Here is a 20,555-nt window from a genome sequence, read left to right as displayed (position 1 = left end):
TAATACGCCTTTCTGCTGAACACATATCATGTACTTGGATGGACCGATAAAGAATCTTTCTTGGCCCCGGTTTTGAGAGTTAGTAGTTTCTATTGTAAGCGAGGGAGGTTTCCTCTGAGAACCGACCGGACTACTGATTATTTCTGTTACAAGTAGGCTGCGATCTTTTTAACGCGGCCTCGTGTGTGTGTAACTTATTTCGATATGTAATAATGATTCATTATAGCCTAGTGCTATTTACTAAACGTCTCTAACTCACCATACTGCCCCATTCACTTTAGCGCTTAGCACCGCTTAGTAAGTATGGCTCAAAGTCCTTTACATACCGTAGAATATGAAGTCACTGTTACGGTGTATCCTGACGATCTCAAAATATACAACTTTGGAACATATATTGGTCATAGTGCATGAGAGAGGATAATAAGGCTCGTTTTCTTTATTTAAGAAAACAATGCTACATTGGAGCACTCATTTAAGAGTTCAATAGTTTGACTAGTCCCCAAGATCCCCCGAACAGATCAGGTTTTCAGGATATCCCTGCTTCAGCACAGGTGGTGCAGTCTCTGACTGAGCCTCTGATTGAGCCACCTGTGCTGAAGCAGGGATATACTGAAAACCTGACCTAGTGGGGGGGGGGGGGTGTCTTGAGGACAGGAGCTGAGCACTTAGAGGGGTAAGTACATACATACGGGTGCTCCGGATCCAGGTCTTGCTGCAGTCTCTATAGTAACTTGATCCAAAGAAGAAAACAATCAAATAAGCACAGTGGCTTGCTCTTCAGAAAATATATTGCATATCAGACATATTCCAACGTCTCTTCTAGGCTGGAGGGGCAGCCGAAACGTGGGAATATGTCGGACATGTAATACATTTTCTGAAGATCAATCCACTTTGCCCATTTCCTTCTTCACATAAGAGACTCAGAAGGTTTTATGTAAAAATAAACAGGAAAAAAATTATATAGTTAAATATGTGTGTGTTCCCTTTGCCATCAGAGTTTCCGTGTCAGCCCCGCGTACCAAGCCCCCAAGCTTATTCCTCTCCAGAACCTCCTTGCGTTCGAGCACAGCTGCCAAAGCCGGGATGAGCGCAGCACTGCGGCGGGGACATTGCAGCTGCTGAAGGCAAACATTGCGCCCTTCCAGGAAGCAGTGACGCCCAGCGATAGCATTAAAAGGTATGCTCGTGTTTAAAGGTTCGCGGTCTGCGCTGGTAGCGAGGAGCCCATTCACTGATGAATTAAAGCAGCAGTTCAAGCTGCCGTTTCTCTTTTAACATTTTTATTTTTTTTCCCTTTTATACTGTATGTGCATCAATACAGTCCACATGATGATAAGTAATTAGCTAAGTTGCAGATCAATCTGTTCTCCTGTGATCGATTGGGAAGATTCCGCTCGGGGGTTCATTAAATGGCTGCAGATGAGTATTCTGCAGTCAGGGGAACACGTTTGCATATTAATATGACAAAGTTGTGTGTGGAAGATCATGTGACCAGGCAGTCACTAGATACAATTGGTGCCAGAGAGAGGGCAGGGCTCAAAAAGGGGTGTGCCAGAGCCTGTTTCAGAAAGGGTGTGTGACTTTGTAAATGGTTGCTATAGAAACAAAAAATGCTTGTTGCATTATAATATATGAAAAATGTCATTCAGAGTTGTTTAAAAAAAATGCTACAAGTATTTTCTCATAGTACAGAACTGATTTATTAACAAAAAACACATGTAGGATATTGCTGCAGCTTTAATAGGGCAAAGTTTTAAACCCCTTCCATTTAAAGTTGCAGGGCTCGCAACGCCTAATATTCCCAAAGTATGCTTCTAATTGGTTAGATTTGTGGTGGGTGGGACTGCAGAGGTGAAACTGCTTTATTCGCTGCGCAGGGGACCCCCTACTTGGTGAGATATGTGATTTCTATTCCTTGTTCCTTTTTACGTTGCATATTTACATTGGCTATATTATTTTGTGTTTTTTTTAAATCCCGGTAACCGGGATCCCCGGACTTCGGGGTGCAGGGGTTTAGGTCTGGGGAGCACCCCAAATCATGTTAAAAAAAGTATAACCAAAGAATTAAATGAATATACTCCGCTGTTTACTTATACAGATAATTGTAGCAGACAAAAGCTGGTTCTTATTCAATAAAAGACAGCAGCCCCAGCCTGCAGCGTAATGAATCATTCATTCTGTGCTGGGTCACTTTCTTCCAACAATGATAACTAATGTAGGAATACTTTGTTTGTGTTAAAAGTGCCACAGGAGGCTACCCTCAAACATGAGAATGTAACCGTATCTGTGTACTTCAGAAAAATCCAAGTAACCTTACAATAGAACAATTTCAGGATATCCCAGCTTCAGCACAGGGAACACTGAGCCTCTGATTGAGCCACCTGTGCTGAAGCAGGGACTGATTCTGCCACCTGTGCTGAAACAGGGACTGATTGAGCCACCTGTGGTGATGCAGGGACTGATTGAGCCACCTGTGGTGATGCAGGGACTGATTGAGCCACCTGTACTGAAGCTGGGACTGATTGAGCCACATGTGCTGAAGCAGGGACTGATTGAGCCACCTGTGCTGAAGATGGTATATCATGAAAACCTGATGTGTTGGGGGGAAGGCTTAAAGACTGCAGTTGAGCGCCCCTGCTCTAGTGTGCTGAATTCTTGAGGGTCCCATTATCAGTCTACCTGGAAATGTGAGGAGTGACAAACCCTTGAATCTTTCTAGGGAAGATATTTACAGTGATTTTGTTTTTAACCCGCTATGTGCACCTAACCCTTTAATAATGTACTGCTGGCCCTCCCATCCTGACTGGGGAACGTCCGTGATTTTGAAGTCTCTATATCTTCACCCCACTGTACAGATCAGTATGTTTTAATACCTGTTGATCTGCAGTTTGCTTCCTTCGTTAGCAAGGCGTTTGTTGTCTCTGTATTAAGACCATTTCTAGAGGTGGCAGCGTGGGATCAGATGAATGGAGATGGCAACAGAGTTCTGCATTTGGATGAAGGGACAGCGTTTGTACCAATAGCCTATAATAAACCAATTCCCATTTTTATTCATGTTCTCCAACAACAGACAAAAGAGGCGCACCCAGCAGCAGCAGAAAGATGAAAAGACGGAGAGACGACAGGAGAAAAAGGCAGCGGTTACTTTCCGGCCGGAGGACTCCATCATCAACACAAACCATTCGGGTGAAATTATTCAAATCGAGGTATATTTTGAGAGATGTTTAATTCTACTTCTTCATCTGAAGCCCGGTTTTAACTTGTTCAAAAACATTTCCTTTTATTATTATTATTTTGTTTTTGCCTTTTACATGTATATATTTTTTTATTTTAATCACCGATTTATCCTCATGCTGTTTTCAAGGCGAGGTTAATTACTATGTACTATGCCGGGGGCAGTGTGAACGTGCTAAGAAATGCCGTGTAACGCGTCTCAATCTCTGCACCCCTGGAACCCTTGAATAATCTTCCCTTGTTTAGTTGTCCCCAAACAGAATCTCTGTGTGTGTGTGTGTGTGTGTGTGTGTGTGTGTGTGTGTGTGTGTGTGTGTGTGTGTGTGTGTGTGTGTGTGTGTGTGTCATTTGGGCCTTAAATTGAAGCAAACATTGAATGTGACATTATATGTTATGGAGGGTGAGTGGGATTGTCAGGCCAGTGTGAGATAGAAGGCCAGATACTGCATCATACCATCTGAAGCCAGCGTTGTAAAAACCCCTGTATTAAGCACAGCAGCCATCTTAACCTGGACATAGTATATGATCACATAATCGTAATAATAATAATTTAAAAAGAAACATTTTGTATTTGGGGGGAGGGGAATGTTCATTTAAGTATGTTGCAAATTTGGTTTTAAGAACTCTTACAAATGGCCACAACTGTGATTTTGTTTTCGGCTGCGTCCACAGTGGTTCGGGCGGCGTGAGCGCCGTATACAAGCCAATGGAGGCCAGTGAGCGGCGAGGCAAACTTGTTTGTCTTTGCCGCGCTACGGCCGGGTCACGTGAGCGGATTGGCCCAATAAGGGCGATCCAGCTCCGGGAACGCCTCCTGGCACGCCCGCCCCCCTCCCCCCCATCGCGCGTTCCTACAGGCCACGTATCGCTTGTAGTAAAGGCGCGCGTGACGTCGGGCGCTCCCGTACTACGTACATGGCCTTAGTTTGCTGCAGTTTGTGTACATTTCACAATTGGGATTTGGGGCCTGCAGTTTTAACATTGTGAAACATGTCCTATTTTATTATTATTTTTAAAAGCTGAAGATTGTTGAGACCGTTGAAATAACATTTCCAGAAGGACTGGCACCTCCTCACCGTGCAATACTTTGCGGGACCCAGTGTCGGGGAAAGCGTAAAGAAATCCCATAGGAATTTAGCCATATCGTTTTTGTTTTCTTAATGGTTGCGAGATGAAAGCTAATAATTTTATCATTTTCAGGTTTGAAATATATTAAACTTCTCTTCCAGGTAAACGCATCCTACAGGCACACACTGGCCATTGTACCTAGCCAATCTGAAACTTTTGGCTTTACGTAACCTTTTCTACTGTGAATTCTATCCCTGGAGGAATATTTTATGCCATTTCCAATAAATTATTTTGCTGTATCTTACAATGAAGATCCTCTCGATTCTTTCAATAATGATGATTTTCTCTGGTTTTCGTCTCATCAGAAACAAATACTGTACATGGTAGAGACTAAATACTGTTGTATAGTAATGATGATTGATTTCATGCCTCTGCAATATTTCTTGTTAGGGTGGACTCAATGCATTAAATCCTCCTATTTAGAAAATACCTGAATATCCCACCTCCAAGCATAGCAATAATTATAATAATGCATTTTCTTTAATACCCAGAGTACCCAGCATGATGAGCCCAGGTTGCAGCATGGTAATGAATTTGTCATCCCCCTAGGTAGGTACATTTGAAGTACTGTATAATTCCGTCGTCATGAGCCACAAATGTCATTGGTTTATTCGCTAAAACCCCGGGGTAAGAGGACATTGGATTGTGTATTCTTAATAAGAATAGAGAATTGTGTTGTTCCTGTCACTGGAAGACAAAAGGGTATATGAGGAGCATGATTGGTGTAAAAGAACAGACATTTTGTATTAAATACATCACTTTACTACAATAATAACAAATACATGTCTATTCAACAATTACAGAGTAAGGACTATTCGTAGACGGTGCACTCTGGGCAGCAGACAACTCATTATTTGTGATAAAGCAACTAATCTCGTGTGCCTCATAGTAATTGTTACACTACACAGTCCGACAAGCCCTCAGTCAGTTATACCAATTTTACCAGAATATATGATTATAAATGTGTCCCTTTCCAGGGGGCACGGCCTCCCTTTACCTGATTGGCGGGCGGGGAAGGGGAGGGACTTAGGCGAGCAGCCGGGAGGGAAGGCGTTCACTTGCTCCTGGATGCAGCGGTTTGGGGAACTGCTTGTCCTTGGCAGAATGGGCTCGGGGCTGTTAAATGCAGGGGAGGGGGCGAGTCACGGGGACGTAACTTCCGGGAGCCCTCTCACGACGCCGGCCAAAGGCCCGGCTGACCCTTTACTTAACCCACTAGCGAGCATTCTGGCAGCGACTCGCAGTTACGCCATCTCTATTTACATAAACAAAGCCGCGGCCTTTTATACCTCCAGGGTGTGTCTGTCATTATTTGTGTGGGTAATGGGAAAGGGGGAAGGGGGGGGATCTCGCACCTCCCTGGTCACGTTCTTGGTCCTCTCCCCTGACTGATGGCAGACGAGGCTGGATTGCAATGTTAACCGTGCGTCTGTTCTCCTCTTCTTAGGAAGTTTCACTACGTTAGGAAATGTGAATGCCCTTAATCCACAAGTATTACTATTTAAGTACTATGATATTTACATAACCAGAAAGAGCTGACCAGTTCTAGGCACTAAATAGCCAAAGGCAAGGACGTTGGTGCTGTTTCTTGTTCTATACAATAACAGAAAAAGCTGGAGTATTGAAGAGGCCGATCCAAACTAAAAATCTCAATGGGATCAAGACAATCAAAAAGGATTTCTGTTGTTCTGGCGTTTTACATCCCACGCCATAATCAAAATAACAAGCCAATTGTCAAGACATGTTAGTTCCAATGATTCCTCCATATTTCTTAAATCCTTGTTGGTCATATGATTGATTATATGAGAAGAGAATTCATCAGCATTTTTTTTCAAATGTAGCTTGGTATTCGATGTGCAGTCCGTGTCAGGCGTGTAATGTATGTAGCTTGGTACTCGATGTGCAGTCCGTGTCAGGCGTGTAATGTATGTAGCTTGGTATACGATGTGCAGTCCGTGTCAGGCGTGTAATGTATGTAGCTTGGTATTCCATGTGCAGTCCGTGTCAGGCGTGTAATGTATGTAGCTTGGTATTCCATGTGCAGTCCGTGTCACGCGTGTAATGTATGTAGCTTGGTATTCGATGTGCAGTCCGTGTCAGGCGTGTAATGTATGTAGCTTGGTATTCCATATGCAGTCCGTGTCAGGCGTGTAATGTATGTAGCTTGGTATTCAATGTGGAGTCCGTGTCACGCGTGTAATGTATGTAGCTTGGTACTCGATGTGCAGTCCGTGTCACGCGTGTAATGTATGTAGCTTGGTATTCGATGTGGAGTCCGTGTCACGCGTGTAATGTATGTAGCTTGGTACTCGATGTGCAGTCCGTGTCACGCGTGTAATGTATGTAGCTTGCTATTCCATGTGCAGTCCGTGTCAGTCGTGTAATGTATGTAGCTTGGTATTCCATGTGCAGTCCGTGTCACGCGTGTAATGTATGTAGCTTGGTATTCCATGTGTAGTCCGTGTCACGCGTGTAATGTATGTGGATTCATGTCAGACATTCTGATTTCTAAAACAGGGTCGTTCGAGTCTCTGTTGTCGGAACAGATCTCAGGAAGGCGGATTCCTTCGGTGGCAGAGTTACATTACGTAGCATCCACCAAGAAGAGAGCACCGCAAATTCAGGATGCCAGCACAAACACAGATCCAGGTAATGCCAGCACACGCACACGCACACGCACACGCACAGATCCAGGTAATGCCAGCACAAACACAGATCCAGGTAATGCCAGCACACGCACAGATCCAGGTAATGCCAGCACACGCACAGATCCAGGTAATGCCAGCACAAACACAGATCCAGGTAACGCCAGCACACGCACAGATCCAGGTAATGCCAGCACACGCACAGATCCAGGTAATGCCAGCACACGCACAGATCCAGGTAATGCCAGCACACGCACAGATCCAGGTAATGCCAGCACACACACAGATCCAGGTAATGCCAGCACAAACATAGATCCAGGTAATGCCAGCACACGCACAGATCCAGGTAATGCCAGCACACGCACAGATCCAGGTAACGCCAGCACAAACACAGATCCAGGTAATGCCAGCACAAACACAGATCCAGGTAATGCCAGCACAAACACAGATCCAGGTAATGCCAGCACAAACACAGATCCAGGTAATGCCAGCACAAACACAGATCCAGGTAATGCCAGCACAAACACAGATCCAGGTAATGCCAGCACACGCACACGCACAGATCCAGGTAATGCCAGCACAAACACAGATCCAGGTAATGCCAGCACACGCACAGATCCAGGTAATGCCAGCACACGCACAGATCCAGGTAATGCCAGCACACACACAGATCCAGGTAATGCCAGCACACACACAGATCCAGGTAATGTCAGCACACGCACAGATCCAGGTAACGCCAGCACAAACACAGATCCAGGTAATGCCAGCACAAACACAGATCCAGGTAATGCCAGCACAAACACAGATCCAGGTAATGCCAGCACAAACACAGATCCAGGTAATGCCAGCACAAACACAGATCCAGGTAATGCCAGCACACACACAGATCCAGGTAATGCCAGCACAAACACAGATCCAGGTAATGCCAGCACACACACAGATCCAGGTAATGCCAGCACACACACAGATCCAGGTAATGCCAGCACAAACACAGATCCAGGTAATGCCAGCACAAACACAGATCCAGGTAATGCCAGCACAAACACAGATCCAGGTAATGCCAGCACACACACAGATCCAGGTAACGCCAGCACAAACACAGATCCAGGTAATGCCAGCACAAACACAGATCCAGGTAATGCCAGCACAAACACAGATCCAGGTAATGCCAGCACAAACACAGATCCAGGTAATGCCAGCACAAACACAGATCCAGGTAATGCCAGCACAAACACAGATCCAGGTAATGCCATCACACGCACAGATCCAGGTAATGCCAGCACACACACAGATCCAGGCAATGCCAGCACAAACACAGATCCAGGTAATGCCAGCACAAACACAGATCCAGGTAATGCCAGCACACACAGATCCAGGTAATGCCAGCACAAACACAGATCCAGGTAATGCCAGCACACACACAGATCCAGGGAATGCCAGCACACACAGATCCAGGTAATGCCAGCACAAACACATATCCAGGTAATGCCAGCACAAACACAGATCCAGGTAATGCCAGCACAAACACAGATCCAGGTAATGCCAGCACACGCACAGATCCAGGTAATGCCAGCACACGCACAGATCCAGGTAATGCCAGCACAAACACAGATCCAGGTAATGCCAGCACAAACACAGATCCAGGTAATGCCAGCACACACACAGATCCAGGTAATGTCAGCACACGCACAGATCCAGGTAACGCCAGCACAAACACAGATCCAGGTAATGCCAGCACAAACACAGATCCAGGTAATGCCAGCACAAACACAGATCCAGGTAATGCCAGCACAAACACAGATCCATGTAATGCCAGCACAAACACAGATCCAGGTAATGCCAGCACACACACAGATCCAGGTAATGCCAGCACAAACACAGATCCAGGTAATGCCAGCACACACACAGATCCAGGTAATGCCAGCACACACACAGATCCAGGTAATGCCAGCACAAACACAGATCCAGGTAATGCCAGCACAAACACAGATCCAGGTAATGCCAGCACAAACACAGATCCAGGTAATGCCAGCACAAACACAGATCCAGGTAATGCCAGCACACGCACAGATCCAGGTAATGCCAGCACACGCACAGATCCAGGTAATGCCAGCACACTCACAGATCCAGGTAATATGCCAGCACAAACACAGATCCAGGTAATGCCAGCACAAACACAGATCCAGGTAATGCCAGCACAAACACAGATCCAGGTAACGCCAGCACACGCACAGATCCAGGTAATGCCAGCACACGCACAGATCCAGGTAATGCCAGCACACACAGATCCAGGTAATGCCAGCACAAACACAGATCCAGGTAATGCCAGCACACACAGATCCAGGTAATGCCAGCACAAACATAGATCCAGGTAATGCCAGCACAAACACAGATTCAGGTAATGCCAGCACACACAGATCCAGGTAATGCCAGCACACGCACAGATCCAGGTAACGCCAGCACAAACACAGATTCAGGTAATGCCAGCACACACACAGATCCAGGTAACGCCAGCACAAACACAGATTCAGGTAACGCCAGCACAAACACAGATCCAGGTAACGCCAGCACACGCACAGATCCAGGTAACGCCAGCACACGCACAGATCCAGGTAACGCCAGCACAAACACAGATTCAGGTAATGCCAGCACAAACACAGATCCAGGTAATGCCAGCACACGCACAGATCCAGGTAATGCCAGCACACGCACAGATCCAGGTAATGCCAGCACACGCACAGATCCAAGTAATGCCAGCACAAACACAGATCCAGGTAATGCCAGCACACACACAGATCCAGGTAACGCCAGCACACACACAGATCCAGGTAACGCCAGCACAAACACAGATCCAGGTAACGCCAGCACACTCACAGATCCAGGTAATGCCAGCACAAACACAGATCCAGGTAATGCCAGCACAAACACAGATCCAGGTAATGCCAGCACACACACAGATCCAGGTAATGCCAGCACACACACAGATCCAGGTAATGCCAGCACACACACAGATCCAGGTAATGCCAGCACACGCACAGATCCAGGTAATGCCAGCACAAACACAGATCCAGGTAATGCCAGCACACGCACAGATCCAGGTAACGCCAGCACACGCACAGATCCAGGTAATGCCAGCACACGCACAGATCCAGGTAACGCCAGCACACGCACAGATCCCGGTAATGCCAGCACACTCACAGATCCAGGTAACGCCAGCACAAACACAGATCCAGGTAATGCCAGCACAAACACAGATCCAGGTAATGCCATCACAAACACAGATCCAGGTAATGCCAGCACACTCACAGATCCAGGTAATGCCAGCACACACACAGATCCAGGTAATGCCAGCACACTCACAGATCCAGGTAAAGCCAGCACACACACAGATCCAGGTAACGCCAGCACACGCACAGATCCAGGTAATGCCAGCACACTCACAGATCCAGGTAACGCCAGCACACACACAGATCCAGGTAACGCCAGCACAAACACAGATCCAGGTAATACCAGCACACACACAGATCCAGGTAACGCCAGCACAAACACAGATCCAGGTAACGCCAGCACACGCACAGATCCAGGTAACGCCAGCACACGCACAGATCCAGGTAACGCCAGCACACGCACAGATCCAGGTAACGCCAGCACATACACAGATCCAGGTAATGCCAGCACACGCACAGATCCAGGTAATGCCAGCACACACACAGATCCAGGTAATGCCAGCACACGCACAGATCCAGGTAACGCCAGCACACGCACAGATCCAGGTAATGCCATCACAAGCACAGATCCAGGTAATGCCATCACAAACACAGATCCAGGTAATGCCAGCACACTCACAGATCCAGGTATTGCCAGCACACTCACAGATCCAGGTAATGCCAGCACAAACACAGATCCAGGTAACGCCAGCACACGCACAGATCTAGGTAATGCCAGCACACGCACAGATCCAGGTAATGCCAGCACAAACACAGATCCAGGTAATGCCAGCACACACACAGATCCAGGTAATGCCAGCACACATACAGATCCAGGTAATGCCATCACACACAGATCCAGGTAATGCCAGCACAAACACAGATCCAGGTAATGCCAGCACACGCACAGATCCAGGTAATGCCAGCACACGCACAGATCCAGGTAATGCCAGCACACACACAGATCCAGGTAATGCCAGCACACACAGATCCAGGTAATGCCAGCACAAACACAGATCCAGGTAATGCCAGCACACGCACAGATCCAGGTAATGCCAGCACACGCACAGATCCAGGTAATGCCAGCACACACACAGATCCAGGTAATGCCAGCACAAACACAGATCCAGGTAATGCCAGCACAAACACAGATCCAGGTAATGCCAGCACACGCACAGATCCAGGTAATGCCAGCACACATACAGATCCAGGTAATGCCATCACACATACAGATCCAGGTAACGCCAGCACACGCACAGATCCAGGTAATGCCAGCACACGCACAGATTCATGTAATATATTTATAGATATAGATGTAGATAGAGAGATAGATAGAGTATAGAGACTGGACACTAATGGAACAGTATAAAAAAACTAAAGCTTGTCTGGGAATAGGTTACTCACCACTCAAATAAACAGCACATCTCAAAAATATATCGAAGTCCCAGCAATCCAATAAAACATTGATCAAATATTACAATAATGCATCATGATGACAAACAGGCATTATCATCATCATAATAATATATACACATTTAAATACCAATAAAGTGTCTGAGCCATCCCTCTGTGTGGTGGGGAACACCTAACATGAACCCTGGCCTAGCGTCTCAGACTTCACTTGGTCCTTCTCATGGTCCTACTTGTATAGGAGTGCTGGGACTTCTCGATTCTACTATATATTTCTGAGTTCACTGTATGTCTGCGTCCCTAGCGGCAATCTCATTGGTCCCTTGCCTGGCCGCCCCCGCACCTCTCATTGGCCTGAGGCAGAGTGACGGGCCAAACAAAAAAATAAACAAAAACACACACACACACACAGACACACACCACCCCCCCCCCTCCTCTCCCGGTGCCCCTCACTCTCTCCCCCCTCCCCACCTCACCCAAATCCCCACGCTCCGCAACATCCCCAGCCGCACCATCACCCTCACCGTGCGCCGCGTAGAGCAGCAAACTCCAGCCTCCTCCTCCGGGAGCGCGCACGTGAGGGGGAGTGCAGGAGGCCCGGGCCTCCTGCTCTCCCCCTCACGTGCGCCGCTACCGGAGAGGGGAAGCGCGGCCCGGGCCTCCCGCCTCAGATCCACGTGGGAGCGGCCGGACGAGTGAGTGAGCGGCCTTCACCTCCCCTCACCCCCCTTCACCCAACCCTCACCCCCTTCACCTCCCCTCACCCACCCCTCACCTCCCTCCACCCCCCCCCCCCGGCGCCGCTACAGTCAGCGGGGGAGCGATGTGCCCGGGACACAGCGGGGGAGCGGCCACAACAAGCTGCCTCCCGCCTCACATCCACGTGGGAGCTTCCGGACGGGTGAGTGACGCTGCCGGACGGGTGAGTGAGCGGCCGGACGGGTGACTGAGCGGCCTTCACCTACCCTCACCCATCTTCACCTCCCCTCACCCACCCTTCACCTCCCCTCACCCACCCCTCACTTCACTCCACATCCCCTCCACCTCCCTCCACCCCCCCTTCACACCCCTTCCACCTCCCCTTCACCCCCCCTCCACCTCCCCTTCACCCCCCCTCCCACCTCCCCTCCACCCCCCCCTCCACCTCCCCTCCACCCCCCCCACCACCTCCCCTCCACCCCCCCTTCACCTCTCCTCCACCCACCCAACCTTCACCTCCCCTCCACCCCCCCTTCCTCCCCCCCTTCACCTCCCCTTCACCCCCCCCCCCCTTCACCCCCCCCTTCACCTAACCTCCATCCCCCCTTCACCTCCCTCCACCCCCCCTTCACCTTCCCTTCACTCCCCCCTTACAACCCCCCACCACCTACCACCTCCCCCCACTTCACACCACCTCCCCCTTCCCACCACCTCCCACCACCTCCCCCCCTTCCCACCACCTCCCCCCCCTTCCTCCCCCTCCCCCTTCCCCTCCCCTAACCACCTCCCCCCCTTCCCCCTCCTCACCACCTCCCCCCCTTCCCCCCTCCCCCCCCCCTTCCCCCCTCCTCACCACCTCCCCCCCCTTCCCCCCCTCCCCCCCCCCCTTCCCCCTCCTCACCACCTCCCCCCTCCTCACCACCTCCTCCCCCCCCTTCCCACCTCCGACCCCCCCCCTTCCCACCTCCGACCCCCCCCCTTCCCACCTCCGACCCCCCACCTTTCCCACCTCCCCCCCCCCCTTCCCACCTCCCCCCCCCCCCTTCCCACCTCCTCCCCCCCCCTTCCCACCTCCTCCCCCCCCTTCCCCCCTTCCCACCTCCTCCCCCCCCTTCCCACCTCCTCCCCCCCCCTTCCCCCCTTCCCACCTCCTCCCCCCCCCTTCCCCCCTTCCCACCTCCTCCCCCCCCCCACCTCCTCCCCCCTCCCCTTCACACCTCCTCCCCCCCCCCCCCTTCCATCTCCTCCCCCCCCCCCCCCTTCCCATCTCCTCCCCCCCTTCCCACCTCCTCCCCCCCTTCCCACCTCATTGGTCCCTTGGCACAAACACGACACACACAGGGACACACACACACGTAGACACACCACACACACGTAGACACACACACACACACACACGTAGACACACACACAGCACACACACACGTAGACACACACACACTCACGTAGACACACACACACACACGTAGACACACACACACACTCACGTATACACAAACACACACGTATACACAGACACACACACACACACACGTACACATGCACGTAGACACACACACGTACACGTAGACACACATGTACACGTAGACACACACATGTACACGTAGACACACACATGTACACGTAGACACACACACACACATGGACACGTACACACACACACACACACACACATGTACATGTACACGTACACACACACACATGGAGACATACACACACACATATGGAGACATACACACACACGTATACACTCACACACGTATACACTCACACACGTATACACACACATAATGTATACACACACATGTATACACACACAAATGTACACGTACACACACAAATGTACACGTACATACACACACACACACACACACACACACACTTATACACACACACATACAATGTATACACACAAACATGTATACACACACACGTATACACGTGTATACACACACGTGTATACACACACGTGTATACACACACACGTGTATACACACACACACACATACAATGTATACACACAAACCTGTATACACACACACATGTATACACACACGTACACATACACACATGTATACACACACACACATACAATATATACACACACACACGTATACACACACTATCCCCAGCACAACCACATCAGCACACCGGTATCCCATGCCCCCCCCAGCACACTGCCATTCTCGGCTCCCTGCCATTCCCAGCCCCCATCAACACCATCAGCACTCACACATCGGCACCTTTGCACCTCCCCCATCGGCACACCCACATCCGCACCCCCACATCAGCACCAAACCCTCCCAAATCAGCACACCGATACAATCACCATCAGTACAGCCACAGCAGCACTACCACCGCACATGGGCCGCGTGGACCACTCCCCACCCAAATTCCACACCCACACCACAAACATCCCGGGCAACGCCGGGGCTCTCAGCTAGTATATACATAAAGATAAACATTAGTGCATTCAAACACGCAAAGCATGAGGAAAACAATCATTTGAACAAGGAAATGCTTTTAGTGTTGTAGGGCTCATTGTAACTTTTGAGACATGAGCCTGTTCATTGGTATTTACTGACAATAAATCTGTGAGATGCGTTGTGTATTTCTGCCTCGTGTTGGGTACAACTTGTTGATGAACCTATTTCAGTGCCAGAGAGGCATGCAATGTATTGCTGAGTATTTTGAAAGGGCTTGGATGATATATCAAGCACAGAATGACATATCATGCGTCCTGTTTCCACGAGCACTGTTTGATTCCTCTTTTTCCCCCCCTCTGTCTTCCAATGAAGTCATTAGTACGTGTAAGAATACAGGAGCTGCCTGTGAAGAGGTCCCTCCTGAGATTCCCAGCAATCAGCTGCTCGCTTCTGCTTCAGGTCTGATCTCTGCTTATCCTGCTGCTTTGCATACTTCTTTCACATGCATATCACGGTCTGAAAACAAAAGTAAAGTGAACACAGAAATGTCATTTGGATTGGAGAGAAGTAGTTTTGTATCCGCCTGTCACCCCCCCACAGAAGCACCACTGACACATGCCATTTTGATGGACTGTTTTATGTCAAATGCATAGCGCTTCTTAACATATGCAGCACTTTACATAGTGTGTTCCAGTCAGGCGTCCCCGTGCTTGCCTTGGTGTGCCCACAATAACACGTTGTGAGGTGTCCGAGGCACAAGGCGAGTTACCCCAGGTCACAAGGAGCGGACAGTGGGATTTATACCAAATGTAACGGCTTTTAAGGCAGTAAGACCACCACAGGATGATGTACTGCAGGGGTGCTCAACGCCAGTCCTCAAGCCCCCCCCAACAGGTCAAGTTTTCAGGATATCCCAGCTGCAGTCTTTGACTGAGCCTCTGATTGAGCCACTTGTGCTGTAGCTGGGATATCCTGAAAATGTGACCTGTTGGGGGGGGGGGGGGGGGGCACTGGAGTTAGCATCCCTGCTACCTCATATTTATTGTATGCCGCACACTAACCTCTGTATCCTGAATGTGGTCCATGTCGTGTTTATGTGCCGGAAAGGTGATATTTGCAGATGAAACATTGGTCAGTGTTGGTGAGATGTGAGGAACCTGCGTTAGACGTGGCTGCACTCTTCAGAAGCTTTTAGTCATTGGTGGTATTGTTGTTCGGTAATGACATAAGACGCTGGTGCCACTAAGTATACTACTACTAGTGTACCAGCAGTCTGAGACCCCAAGAAGTGAGGGACACTTCTATCTGGAAAGATATAGTTCCTCATAACACCCAACGTATAAATGAAGAGAAAATATATGATAGGGTACTATTTTGTCGTATCTCAAAATATCGCACACTTTCCATATTATTCATTGGTAATTGTGGCCCAGTACATCATATAGCACATTTCCCCATGGTACTCAGTGTTTCGCCTGTGTAGTTACGCTATAAAACACTGCAGCTCTGCCCTTGCCATCTTGCTTTATCATCTTCTTCTATTCTCCCCTTTCGTGCATCTTTCCTCATTCTCGGCCTCGTTTTTGCCGCCTCTGGATCTTTTCCGGCGTTCAGATGAAAAGTTGTAATCTGAGCATCGGGAGTTGGATCTGATAAAAGTATATTCACTATATAACCCATGTTTGAGAGAACGTTATGAGTCTACCTAAAAAAGAAAAGAACAGATCCTGATATCTGATCCATAACCCCTGCGTTTATCATTAAAGGGGCTGTGATATATAATCATTATTTTTCATTTTTTTTACAATGTCTTAAACTTTTTGTTTTCTTACAATTTTTATCTTTTTGCCAGCCAGTTCCGATAAATTGTTCTTTTTGCTTCATTCTTTGTTAAAGTAATTCTGGTGTCGTAATTAGTCAGACACACAAACACAGCTGAGACTGTATGCTTCAGTCCAGTATTCCCAGAGACATTCTAAATATTCATTTCCCCAATTACCAATAAGTAAAACGGTTCCTTTACAGGGGGTTGAAACATTTTAACAAATCCAATTACGCGGATTATTTACACATTTTTTTACTTGCTATGATGGACTGTCCTTTTTAAAATAACAAATCACATCACTAATCAATGTGGCTTAAAATGTGAAAATATATGAGTTCTGTTCATCCCTGGAGTCTGTCCATCCCTGGAGTCCAGACAGGGGCGGCACTATCATATTACCCTCTTTCTTTTAATTGATGTCTTAATTTTTGTGGGATAATCAGTATAACATTTGCACCTACAGAAATTACCAGATGGCAAAATAATAGGCTTAAGACAGGAACATGAAACACACTGGCAGGAGTGGTCAACTGCTGTCCTCGGGGGCCACCAACAGGTCAGGTTTTAAGCATATTCCTGCTTAAGCACAGGTGGCTCAGTCATTGATTGAGCCACCTGAGCTGAAGCAGGGATATCCTTAAAACCTGACCTGTTGAGGCCCTTGAGGATAACAGCTGCCCACTCCTGTATTAGGATATTCCAGAGGAGGGCTGTGATACGTTGTCAGGTTACTGGTGTAAGGAATAAGGCTCTGCATTGCCAAACATTTGTTCTGACTGAGGAAGACCAATATCCGTCCCTGTAACATGGTTTATCGATGTAAATCTGTGTAATGTCAAAGTGTAGGACCTACACTGTATCAGCCTGGATTCCGGTGGGGGAGCGCTAAAATCTACTTCCCATTCTGCCATTCCCATTTCTTGCCACAGAAAGCCTCCCGTCTAATATTCCCCAGCTCCTGCCTCCTGATGTGTACCTCAACCTCCGATTCCCTAGTGAAGGGCAGGGAGAGAGGGCAGCGCCACAGCAAGCCTCGGACCTCCCAACAACTCATGTAAGTGTTCACTGCAGCTAGCAAGAAGACCAGAAACAAGCGAACTGCGTATATCCCCCTGTAACGGGGTGGCAAAAACATTGCTCCTTTTCTTATTTACGTGAAAGTTGCCATGCCACAAAAAGTGATGCACGTCTAATGCAGACTTCCTAGCACTGTACGGTGTGCTTTGTTTCTTATGGATCTCCTGCCATAGAATTAGTTATACTGTACTGTACGTGTAAGTTCTGGGATCTCTCCCCTTGTATACACAGCAGACACACTGCGTACACCGACTAATGCATTAGAGGCAGCATCAACGTGATGTATGTTTGTAGGGGCATAGGGGCAGTATCTGGGTGGATCAAAGGGAACTAATGGCAGTGGCACGTTTAATGGGTTAAATATGTTCTGGGCATCATTTACAGAGAAAATCAAGTGTCAAAAATAATTTACAGAGATGTATCAAAATGCCATTATAATTAATGGACAAGGGCACATGGATTTCAATCATAAAGAATTTATTGTGCCATAGCCCACACGTTTGTTCTATGGCACAATAAATTCTTTAGGACTGAAACCCGTGTGCCCGTGCCCATTAATTACATTGGATATATTGGGTGAAATAAATGGCGGTCTTCCCTGGGACGAAGGAGGTAAATGCATCACAAGTGCTTGTTGTTTTTCTTTGGTGTGCCGCAAACATCCTTACCTTAAAAATACCATTAACCACGCAGTAACCAAAGACCCTGAAGTATTTTATGCTCTTTACCTATATTTAGTGATAAGACGGCTTGGACGTTGTGGTAAGAATATATTCTGTTGATGAAGACGTGTTTCCTTTTGATGATACAGGGGGAAATGATACAATATTAGTATTACATGGCACCCGAAGGAAATCCTTTTAGGGAACCCATTGAGAGGTTGTTTAAAAGCACAAAAAAAAAAACATTTCTTACTGCCCACTACGGGGAACTGCCCATGTAACCCTTTCGTTGGCAGATGCATTGCAGGCCCTTCTGCCAACAAAAGGGTTAAAATTGGGTTCCTCAGGACGTAGCTACAACATCCTGGAGTCTGGCACGCCAGGAGCTGCTTTTGGTAGGGGAGATGAGGAGGGCACAAAGCGACCAATCAGGAGGAGGATAACTCGTGACGTGATTGCCAGTGTTGGTGGCCCTTGAGGACTGGAGTTGGCCACTCCGACCTGCGTGATCCTTCTAATTCTCCTACTATCCCCAATGCCCGTCAGCTTTTCTACGGGCATCCGCAGCTAGGTTTGCTGCAGCTCGAGCTCTCCATCCATTAGGCGATTCTCTAGCAAAACTGCGTGCCGGAGCTTCACGTTTATCAAGTATATTTATGTGTACATATGTCCCTCACAAAAAGCATGGTTATTTGCAGAAGGAAAATCTATTTCTATTCAAATACGATCTTAACTTAATGTTGATGAAATGTACAATGCTGTTGTCATTTTTGGGGCAAAATGTGCTATGGTATGCTTTTGCCTTTCTGCGTTGGAGGTGCTGAGACCTCACCACTTCAATGTAAGTGAATATAACACTGTACGTTTTTTTTTTTTCTTCTCCAATACAGGTTGGACACCATTATATTAATGTGATTGACATTGATGCAAAGGACCTTCTGTGGGATTTGCCAGACACAGCAGCATGGGAAGCGCCCTCTAGGGAGAAGAATGACAGCCAGAGGGTCCCATCCTCTGCAGAGCTGCACCACATGGCTGCTTCTGTTACCAATGCAGTCCCACCAGACCAGTTTCAGAGCAGAGGTAGCGTGTGTGCGGGCGTGTGTGTGTACTTAGTTAAGTTATGGTGGGTAAAAAAAGTTACAAAAACACTCCACAGCAAAGCATATAGAAAATGGAAATATTACTGTGTGCTCATTTGCATGTCTTAGACAGGTCTGCAACCCCGCCTTTCACCATTATCACCCAGCACACAGTGCTTCCACTGCAGCAAGGGATTCTGGGAAATGACATGCAAATGAGCACAAAGTGCCACCTTTTGCTTCAAAACCATAAACATGGTTCCCTATAGGCTTAAGCTTGCTGCATGGTCACAGCTTTGAGCACAGCCAGGGTTAAGATGCATAGCCAGCAAACCCACCCACAGACAGACTGTTTCGACCATAATGGGTCTCCTCAGTGTGGGATTGGTTATACTGGCTATGCCAAAATGAAGCAAGGGATAGGTTTTACCATACTTAGTTACGTTATGGTGGGTAAAAAAAGTGACAAAAACCCTCCACACTAAAGCATATAGCAAATGGAAATATTACTGTATGCTCATTTGCATGCCTTAGACAGGTCTGCAACCCCGCCTTGCATCGTGTGTGTGTGTGTGTGTGTGTGTGTATTTATTTTATATATACAGTTAGGTCCGGAAATAATTAGACACTGATACAAGTTTTGTTATTTCGGCTGTGTACCAAAATAAATTCAAGTTACAGTTAAATAATGAATATCTGCTTAAAGCGCAGTCTTTCAGCTTTAATTTGAGGGTATTCACATCCAAATTGGAGAAAGGGTTTAGGAATTACATCTCTTTAATATGTAGCCCCCTCTTTTTCAAGGGACCAAAAGTAATTGGACAATTGACTCAAAAGCTGTTTCATGAACAGGTGTGGGCTATTCCTTCGTTATTTCATCATCAATTAAGCAGGTAAAGGGTCTGGTGTTGATTCCAGGTGTGGCATTCACATTTGGAAGCTGTTGCTTTGAACCCACAACATGCGGTCAAAGGAGCTCTCAATGCAAGTGAGACAGGGCATCCGTAGGCTGCAAAAAAATAAAGAAATCCATCAGAGAGATAGCAGGAACATTAGGAGTGGCCAAATCAACAGTTTGGTACATTCTGAGAAAAAAAGAACGCACTGGTGAGCTCTGCAACACAAAAAGGCCTGGACGTCCACGGAAGACAACAGTGGTGG

General features: G+C 47.7%; 1 protein-coding gene across 8 annotated transcripts in view; it reads left to right on the top strand.

The window, feature by feature from the left end:
- The window catches only part of CPLANE1 (ciliogenesis and planar polarity effector complex subunit 1), a 150,748-nt gene that overhangs the window by 105,964 nt on the left and 24,229 nt on the right, over positions 1-20,555 (top strand). For 7 of the 8 annotated variants that reach the window (XM_075588385.1, XM_075588388.1, XM_075588421.1 and 4 more), the window contains exons 34-40: positions 996-1,177; positions 3,071-3,206; positions 4,854-4,911; positions 6,880-7,011; positions 15,121-15,207; positions 17,503-17,627; positions 19,203-19,395. In XM_075588385.1, the coding sequence (XP_075444500.1) occupies positions 996-1,177; positions 3,071-3,206; positions 4,854-4,911; positions 6,880-7,011; positions 15,121-15,207; positions 17,503-17,627; positions 19,203-19,395 (913 nt within the window). The remainder of the gene's footprint in view (positions 1-995; positions 1,178-3,070; positions 3,207-4,853; positions 4,912-6,879; positions 7,012-15,120; positions 15,208-17,502; positions 17,628-19,202; positions 19,396-20,555) is intronic. The other variant, XM_075588395.1, reaches the window with a different exon arrangement.

Source organism: Ascaphus truei, chromosome 1 (assembly GCF_040206685.1).
Source record: "Ascaphus truei isolate aAscTru1 chromosome 1, aAscTru1.hap1, whole genome shotgun sequence".
In the NCBI taxonomy this organism is placed as follows: Eukaryota; Metazoa; Chordata; class Amphibia; order Anura; family Ascaphidae; genus Ascaphus; species Ascaphus truei.
Note: the sequence above shows the minus strand (reverse complement) of the source record. Positions and strands in the feature narration are given on the sequence as shown.